This window comes from Penaeus monodon, chromosome 13, assembly GCF_015228065.2.
Source record: "Penaeus monodon isolate SGIC_2016 chromosome 13, NSTDA_Pmon_1, whole genome shotgun sequence".
Taxonomy (NCBI): domain Eukaryota; kingdom Metazoa; phylum Arthropoda; class Malacostraca; order Decapoda; family Penaeidae; genus Penaeus; species Penaeus monodon.
The window spans coordinates 11,476,202-11,485,016 of record NC_051398.1 but is presented as its reverse complement, the minus strand read 5'-3'; the positions used below and the strand labels follow the sequence as shown (position 1 = coordinate 11,485,016).

General features: G+C 45.5%; 1 protein-coding gene across 8 annotated transcripts in view; it reads right to left on the bottom strand.

Annotated features, from left to right (window-relative positions):
* The window catches only part of LOC119580130, a 269,343-nt gene extending 267,888 nt beyond the window's left edge, over positions 1-1,455 (bottom strand). For 4 of the 8 annotated variants that reach the window (XM_037928077.1, XM_037928080.1, XM_037928083.1 and 1 more), the window contains exons 1-2: positions 1,298-1,454; positions 1-846 (exon numbers count right to left, since the gene is read on the bottom strand). The exon at positions 1-846 is cut by the window's left edge and continues 30 nt beyond it. In XM_037928077.1, the coding sequence (XP_037784005.1) occupies positions 1-846; positions 1,298-1,406 (955 nt within the window). In that variant the 5' untranslated portion in view covers positions 1,407-1,454. Of the gene's footprint in view, positions 847-1,297 lie in introns of all 8 variants that reach the window. The other 4 variants (XM_037928079.1, XM_037928082.1, XM_037928084.1 and 1 more) reach the window with 3 other exon arrangements.
* Between the last annotated feature and the right edge of the window lie 7,360 nt (positions 1,456-8,815).

Genomic DNA, 8,815 nt, shown 5'->3' with positions numbered 1-8,815 from the left:
GGTCGAACAGCTGGTGATCGGATGGCGGGGACTCACGCTCCCCCAGGTCCAGGCGGAACCCACGGCCCCTGCGGCCCCCGCTGCCTTCGTCCCCGCCCAGCACACTCATGGCCGACCTGGAGGGTGTGAGGCGGTGCGGGCGGGGTGCGTCGGGCTCAGAATTGAAGCCCTCCGCATACGAGACAGTGGAGCCCCCCCTGGTCAGGGTAGCCCGCATTGGGACTCCTTGCCCCCCCAACCCGCGATTGGCTCGGCGGCGCCCTGACTCGGGAGAGGTTGCGGGCGACTCTGTTGACGACATGGGCTTCAACATTTTCTTAAGTGTATTGCTATCGAGGGTGAGGTTGTCGTCATCTCGGTCACCTTTTGTCACGTCGTCCGTGCTCTTGCTCCGGGCGCGGCGTCGCAGCGTGTCCGTCTCCCGCACTGTGTCCATCTCGGAGTAGTCCACGCTCTTGGAGGAGAGTTCCCTGCGGCTGCCACGGAGACTGCGGTTGTCGCGGCTGCCGGCCGTGGCGCTCTCGCTGGCCCGGTCATTGGCAACGCCGGCGGAGCCTTCGTCTTTGCGAGCTAGAGAACCGACGTTGCTTGACTTGTGGACAAGAGAGGCGTGGGAGGCGTGGTGCGACGGCGGCTGACGGCCCTCGCGGTTGCCAGAGACCTTGAGTGTGCCATAATTGTCAGCCCCTCCGCGGCGTGAGGCCATAGTGTCACATGTGCCAGCCTGGGTGGTGGTAGTAGTGGTAGTGGCTGTGGTATGGGCTGCCCCATGATTGGCCGTCCGCGCGTTGGGGCCCTCAACCACCCCTCTCCCACCTTGCTGCGTGCGTGGCAAAGTCGATGAACCTGCGGCCATATATATAATCTTAGATCAAGATGTCTCCATCATCACAGCTAAACGTACTACGCACTCCACTAAACTACGAAACATGGACAGCTTTCACCTACCTTGGTGCTGCAAAATGGAGTAAAGGCTTTATGTACAACAATGGACAGTGAACTTTGACTCAAAGGGGTACACCGGGCATCCCGCAAGTGCAGCGAGTGGCAAGGTTTACTTTGTAGAATATAAAATTATATTTCTGCTTGTTATCATTTAAGTAACTAAAACATATTCGATGGCTATAAAGAGATTATGCAGAACGAAGGAGAAATAACTTTTCCTAAAATATTCACACTCAAACATAAGAAATAATAATACTGCAAACATAAAACTAACTTGCACATTGTTAGTAAAAATTCACCATCACCACTCTTTGATTTGTTAGTAAAAAAAATCAACGGATGGCAAACAAACTTCTCTCAAACTGAAGATTATCATAAACTTCGGGCGGGGAATCGGAGGCAGCCCGAACGTGCCCGTTATGGCCAAAGAATCCGTTCTCTTTAATATCATTTTCCGACATTTCGTTTTCTGTGAGCTCACCAATGCCTTGCTTGCACTTGCATCTAATGCATTTCTCATCTTGCCAATTCTCCTCTGCAATGAAAACAAGTTGCATAATTCTGGAGTGAATCATTCATGATAACGTCCCTTTCATGTGTTTGATATTTAAGGTGTTCCCCAAAAAAAAAACAAAAAATTTTTTTTTTTTTAAAAATTTTTTTTTGTAAAAATTTTTCCTTGGTTTTTTTAAAACAAAACAAAACGTTAAAAAACAAAACAAAAAACAAAAATTTAACAGGCCTTTTTCCCCTTTTTTTTCCCGTTTCTTTTGAAAAACCTAAAATTCCGATAAAGTTTTTTTGTCACTTTTTAAATGGACTTTAAATAAAAGGCATTTTTCAACCAACACAAAAAATATAAGATGTAGGGGGACACAAAAAAAGTTTTGAAAAAAATTAAATAATTTTTAAAAATTCCCTGCGAAAAACTAAATCCCAAATTTAAAATTTTTCCTTCCCGAAATTCCCCTGTAGGGCGAATAAAAGGTTTTAACAAAAATAAAAAATAACATTTTTAAAAAAGTTTAAGAATTCAGAAGATGGAAAAAAAAAAAAAACCGGAAGGAAAGAGAAAAGAGAAGAAGAGAGAGAGGAGAAAGGGGGGGAGGGAGAGGAGTAGGGAAGGAGAGGGGGGAGAGGGAGAGGGAGGGAAAAAGGAAGGGAAAAAAGGGGGAAGGAAAAGGGGAAAAAAAAAAGGGGGGGGAGAAAAAAAAAAATTTGGGGGAAAAAAAATGGGAAAAAAGAGAGAGAGGAAGAGGGGGGAGGGGGAAAAATAAAAGAGAAAGAAGAGAAAGAAAAGAAGGGAAAAAGGAGGGAAAAAAGGGGAAAAAAAAAGGGGGGGGAAGGAAAAAAAAGGGAAAGGGGGAAAAAAGAGAGAGAAAGGGGGAAGGGGGGGGAGGGGGGAGAGGGGAGAGGGGGGGAGAAGAGGGAGGAGAGAGAGAGAAAAAAGGAAGAGAGAGAGAGAGAGAGAAAGAAAAAAGAAGAGGAGGAGAAGAAAGGAAAAAGAGAGGGGAGAGGAGAGAGAAGAGAGGGGGGAAGGAGAGAAAGGGGGAGAGGAGAGAGGAGAGGAAAAGAAAAGAGGAGCGGGGAAGGGAAAAGGGGAGAAAGGGGGAAGGGGGGGAGAAGGGGGGAGAGAGGGGAAAGGGAGGGGAGAGGAAAAGGGAGAAGGAGAGAGAGAGGAAGGGGAAAAGAAAGGGGGAGAGAGGAGGAAAAGGAGGGAGAAGAGGGAAGAGAAAAGGGAGAAAGAAAAGAGGGAGGGAGGAGAAAAGGGGAGAGGGGAAAAGAGAGAAGGGGAAAAAGGGGAGAGAAGAGAAGAGGGGGAGAGAAGGGGGAAAAAGGAGAGGGGGGGAGCGGGGGGGGGAGGGGAAAAAAAGAAGGAAGGGGAAGGGGAAGGGGGGAGGGGGAGAGAAGGAAAGGGGGGAAAGGGGGGGGGGGGGGAGGAGGGGAGGGAGAGGGAAGGGAAAGGGGGGGAAAAGGGGGAGGGGGAGGGGGGGAGGAGGAGGAGGGGAAAAGAAGAGAGGGAGAAAGGGAGGGAAAAGGGGAGGGGGAGAGGGAGGAAAAAAGGGGGGGGAGGGAGGAAAGGGGGAGAGAAAGGGGAAAAAGAGGGGAGGGGGGGGAGGAAAAGAGAAAAGAGGGGAAAGAGGAGAGAGAGAAGAGAGAGGAAAAAAGAGAGAGGGGAAGGGGAAAGGGGGAAGAGGGGAGGGGAAAAAGGGGAGGGGGGAAAAGGGGGGGGGGGAAAAAGGGGGGAAAAAGAGAGAGAGAAGGGGGGAAGGGGGGAGGGGAAGGGGGAGAGGGAGGGAGGGAGGGGGGGGGGGAGGGGGGGGGAGGAGAGAGAGGGAAAAAAGAAAGAGAGAGGGAAAAAGGGGGAAGGGAGAGGAAAAGAGAAGAGAGGGGGAGGGAGGGGAAAGAGGAAGAAGGGGGGGGGGGAAGAGAGGAGGGGAAGGGGGGAAAGGGGGAAAAAGGGAAAGGGGGGGGGGAGGAGGGAGAGAGGAGGGGGAGGGAGGAGGGAGAGGGAAGAGGGAAGGAAGGAGAAGGGGAAAAAAAGAGAAAAAGAGAGGGGGAAAAGGGGGGGAAGGGGAGAGAAGAAGAGAAAAGAAGTGGGGGAAAAAAAAGGGGAGGGGGGAAGGGGGAGGGAAAAGGGGGGGGAAAGGGAAAGAGAAGGGGAAAGGGGAGGGAAAAAGAAGAGAGGAGCGAAGGGGGGAAAAAGGGAAAAAAGGGGGGAAAAGAAGGGGCGGGAAAAGGGAAAAAAAGGAAGAGGGGGAAAAGGGGGGAAGGGGGGGGGGGGGAAAAGGGGGGAGAAAGGGGGAAGAGGGGGGAAAAAAGAAAAAGGGGGAAAGGAAAAAAAGAGAACGGAAAGGGGGGGAGGGGGGAAGGGGGAGAAGAGAGGGAAAAAAAGGGGGAAGGGAGAGAAAGGGAGGAAAAAGGGGGGAGGGAGAGGGGAAAAGGGAAAGGGGAGAAGGGGAAAGGGAAGGAGAGGAGGAAAGGGGGAGAAGGGGAAAGGGGGGGGGAGGGAATCAGGGGGAGGAGGGGGGGGGGAGAAGGGGGGAAACAAAAAGGGGGGGGGCGGGGGGGAAAAAAAGAAAGAAAGGGAATAAATAAAAAGGGAGAGAGAGAGGGAGAGGAAAAAAGAGAAGGGGGAGGGAAAAAGGGGGGGGGGGGGGGGAAAAGGGAACCGAGGAAGGGGGGAAAAAAGGGGGAAAAAAAGGGGGGGGGGGGAGGAGAGGAAAAGGGGGGGGAGAGAGAGAAGGGAAAAGGAAAGGGGGAAGGGGGGAAAAAAAAGGGGGGGAGAGAGGGGGGAACGAGGGGGGGAAAAAAAGGGGGGGGGAAATTTTAAAGGGGGGTTTAGGAGAAAGGGGGAGAAAAAAAAGGGGGGGAGAAGAAGGGGAAAAAAGGGAAAAGAAAAAGAAGGAAAAGGGGAAAAGGGGGGGAAAAGGGGGGGAAAAAAAGGGGGGGGGGGGGGGGGTTTTTTAAGGAGGGGGGAAAGGAAGGGGAGAGGGAAAAAAAGGGGGAAAAAAGGGGAAAAAGGGGGGGGGGGAAAAAAGGGGAAAAAAAAAAGGGGGGGGGAAAAAGGGGGGAGGAAAAAAAGGGGGGAAAAAAAGGGGGGGGGAAAAAAGCAGAAGGGAGGGGGGGTAAGGGAGAAAAAAGGGGGGGAAAGGGGGGGGGGGGGAGGGAAAGGAAGGAAAGAGAAGAGAGAGAGAGATGAAAAGGGAAAGGGGGAAGAGAGGAGAGAGGGGAGGAGGGAAGAGGAGCGGAGGAAAAAGAGAGGGGAGGAAGGAGGTGAGGGGGAAAAGGGAGGAAGAGGAGAAGAGAGAGAGAAGAGGAAAAAAGAAGAGAGAGAGCACACACACAGAACACCCGGGTTTTGTTAGAATACAAAAATTTAAAGAAAACACTTTAAGGAGAAAGGGGAATACTGATCAGCACTAAAATAATGACGATTGCAGTAAGAGAACCGAGATCCAAATTTCAATGATTTCTGAAGAAATGCCGATCCAATGCCACGGCGCAAAACTATGAGCTATTCCTTGGAGAACAGATAGGAGTGTAATAATTAAATATAAAGGGGTATTTAGTACAATATCTCAATATACATTATATATTATATATTATATATATATAATATTTAAAATATTATATATATATATATTTTATATATTATATGTGTGGCTGAGTGGGTGTGTGTGTGGGTGTGGTTGGTGTGTGTGTGTTGTGTGTGCGCGAGGGTGTGTGTGTGTGTGTGTGTGTGTGGTTTTGTGTTTGCGCGTGGTCGGTGGTGTGTGCGTGTCGGGCCTTTTTTGCGCGCGCAGGGTTTTGTAAATGATAGGGATATATGCGTGTGTGTGTGTGTTTGTGTGGTGTGTGTGTGTGTGTGTTTTGTGTGTGTGTGTGTGTTTTGTGTGTGTTTGTGTGTTGCTATATATATTATTATTATATTATATAATTTATATATAATATAATTTTATATATATATATTTTATAAATATGTAATGTATTGATATTTAATGTATAATGATATGAACAAACATATACATAGATGATATACATATATGTATGTAAATGATTTATATATATATTATAATAATATAATAATATATATTAAAAATAGTATGTATGATGTAATAAATATATTAATACATATAATAAATATACAATATGATACATAATGATACATATATATATATATATATATGTATATATATATATACTTATATATATATATATACATATACACACACACAGTCACAGTGTATGTGTGTGTGTGTGTGTGTGTGTGTGTGTGTGTGTGTGTGTGTGTGTGTGTGTGTGTGTGTGTGTGTGTGTGTGTGGGTGTGCGTGTGCGTGTGCGTGTGCGTGTGCGTGTGTGTGCGTGTGCGTGTGGGCGTTTGTTGAATAAATACATATAATATGCAGTACATACTTATGAATAAGTGTCCAGGGAGTATATGTTACATGAAAACATGTTAAAACAGAGCAAGCTGCTCAATGAATATACTTTTGTTTGTGATCAACAATAGCAGGGTCTGTTGTTAGTTATCATTATGTGACGGGAAAGATATCGGAAAGGAAAATTTAAATGTTTGATATTATCATGTACAATATCATATATCATAATTGATATCTTAATCTGCAGTAACATATCCAGTTTAATGCTTATACGATAATATGCGAGTAAACCCGTTCAACTAATTCACTGTGACTAATTCCTTCCTGATGTAAGTTAAACTTTGTTATTATTATTTTTTAAATATCTGTTACAGACGTGTTTTTGGGTTTTTTTTCTGGGCTGTTTTTTTTTTTTTGATGATTTGGGCAGGAAAATATTTTAAACCCTTTTTTTTTTGCGATCCAAAAAAACATATCAGGGTTTGGAAAATTGAAAAGCAGATTGTGGTTTGCAAAAAACCCAAAAAGGGGTTTAAAAACAGACGGTAAAAATATTATAGGGGGAAAATATTCAGTGTTTACTTTACGGGCCAGAAGTGAGAAATAAAATCTTTATGGGAGCCCCAAAAAAAAAACCCCTTTTTACATATGAAATTGATCTTTATTTCTTATTGGAAAATTTGCAGTTAAAGAAGGGGGGAGTGAGCCCCGAGACCCGAAAAAAAAAAAGAAAGAGGAGAAAAAATAAACGCCAGCCGCTTCGGGGGTGGGGGTTTTCATCTATTTTAATACACAGTGTCCAACCCCAAAGCCCTTCGAGCTCTACCCCCTTGGGGTGGGAATTTGGGTTCCTCCCCCGGGGGGGTGGGACACGAATTGGGACGGGGGCCATAAAGGCAAAATTTTACATGGTCATTTATAGCCCAAAAGTAAACATGGACATACACCGGGGGGGAGAAAAAAAAAGGGGGAAAAAATTAAAAAAAAAAGGGCTTTTTGATCTACAATTTCTCGGCAGTGCATAGAGAGCATTTTACTTTTTTTTTATAAACTATATTTATATTTTTCTCTATTTCACTTTTGTTTTATGCTTGTCTTGCTAAAAATTTTTATTGTGGCCGGCCAAAAAAGTATCGGGGAAAAAAGGGAAAAAAACCCCTTTTGGGCGGAAAAAATTTTGTTTAGGTTGAGGGAAAAGAAAAGTTTTTAAACAGGGGCCAAAAAGGGGTGCTGTGGGGGAAAAAAAATCAGCATTTTAAATTTGCCAAAAAAAAAAAAAAGATGCAGTATGGAAAAAAAAAAAATTTAAAAGTGGTTCACTCGGGCTCGAGTCTCCAAAATTGCTCAAAAAAAGGGTAAATAACAACTAAAAGATTTTATATCCTTTTGGATGAGAGTGGGTTTTAAATCAAATATTTGGGTTAAACCCTTTTCCCATGTAATTGTTGACATCTTTTACTCTAGTTTCCCTGAATATAACTGAAAAGATAATGAAAAATATGTTTTGTTTCATTTAAAAAAACAAAAAAATATCCCCTGTTCACCCTTAAAAGAACCCGAAATTATTGTGAAGAAAAGCAATTTTAAAATTTCTCCGGGAAGGGAAAAAAATGCCTAATAAATGAAATATTTCTCTGTATCATTTTCCCGTACTTATTTTCTCCCCGAAGTCAAAAAATTTTTTTATTTGAAAAACCCAAACGCTAAATTCTGCTTTTTTAAATTCAAATTTGATCAATAATAAAAAGCAATTCAGGGTTTAACATTTTCAGATTATTTTTTTGATTTTTTTTTTTTATCATCTCTTTCATTTTCTTTAAAACCCAAAATTTTGATTTTGGACCTTTGTTTTTACTGCGCACTTTGGGTTTTTAGTTTCTCAGTCATTTCCCCAAAATTTTTTTTTTTTTAAAGGGAAATTGCTTTTTGTGATTTAGAGCGGGGGCCTCCCTTTCCTCTGAAACCCGGGGTCCTGAGCAAGTAGTTGGCCCCCCTGTTCGGCCCCGCTCCCGGCACGGGGCCCCGTCGCGATGGGGGGACGCTGGGCGAAGGTTTCTTCGGCCTTTTGTTCTTCCCCCCGGCCCCCCTTCCCGGTCGAGCTTGAAGCGGAAAAAGAGGAGGGGAGAATTGAGGAGGGGGAGGGGAGGGGGAAAAAAGAATGGGGAGGAAGGGGGGGCGGGGGGGGAGGAAATGTGGGGGGAAAGAGGGGAGGAAGGGGGGGAAAAAGGAAAAGGGGAGGGAGAGAGGAAGAAGGGGGGGAGGGGAGAGGGGAGAGAAGAAGGAGAGAGAGGAGAGGAGGGGAGTGAGGGGGAGGGGAGGAGAGAGAGAAGAAAAGAGGGGGGAAGGGGAGAGAGAGAGGAGAGAGAGAGGGGAGAGGGGAAAGAGAGAGGAGGAGAGAGAGGGGTTGAGAGAGAGAGAGAGAGAGAGAGAGAGAGGAGGAGAGGGAGGGAGAAAAGAGGAAAAAGAGAGAGAGAGAAAAAGAAGAGAGGAAAGGAAGAGAGAGAGAAAAAAGAGAGGGAAAGAGAGAGAGAGAGGAGAAAAAAAAATTAAAAAAAAAAAAAAAATAAAAGAGGAGAGAGAGAGAGAGAGGAGAGAGAGAGAAGGGGGAGAGAGAGAAGAGAGAGAGGGGGGAGGGAGAGAGAAAAGGGGAGGGGAGAGAGAAGAGAGAAGGGGAAGAGGGGAAGAAGAGAGAGAAGGAGAGGAAGAGAGAGGAGGAAAAGAGGGGAGAAGAGAGAGGAGAGACAGGAGAGAGGAGGGAGAGACAAGAGAGGAGAGAGAGAGAGGAGAGAGAGAGGAGAGAGAGAGAGAGAGGGGAAGAGGGAGAGAGAGAAGGAGAGAGGAGACGGGGAATTTAAAAGAGAAGACAAAATCAGTGAATCATAAGAAAACCAAACCCTAAAAAATTCAGAACACTTCCAGGAGTATCAGGCCCTTCCAAGAGGTAACATAAACGTATCCAACACATTCCATACTCTAAAATCACCAC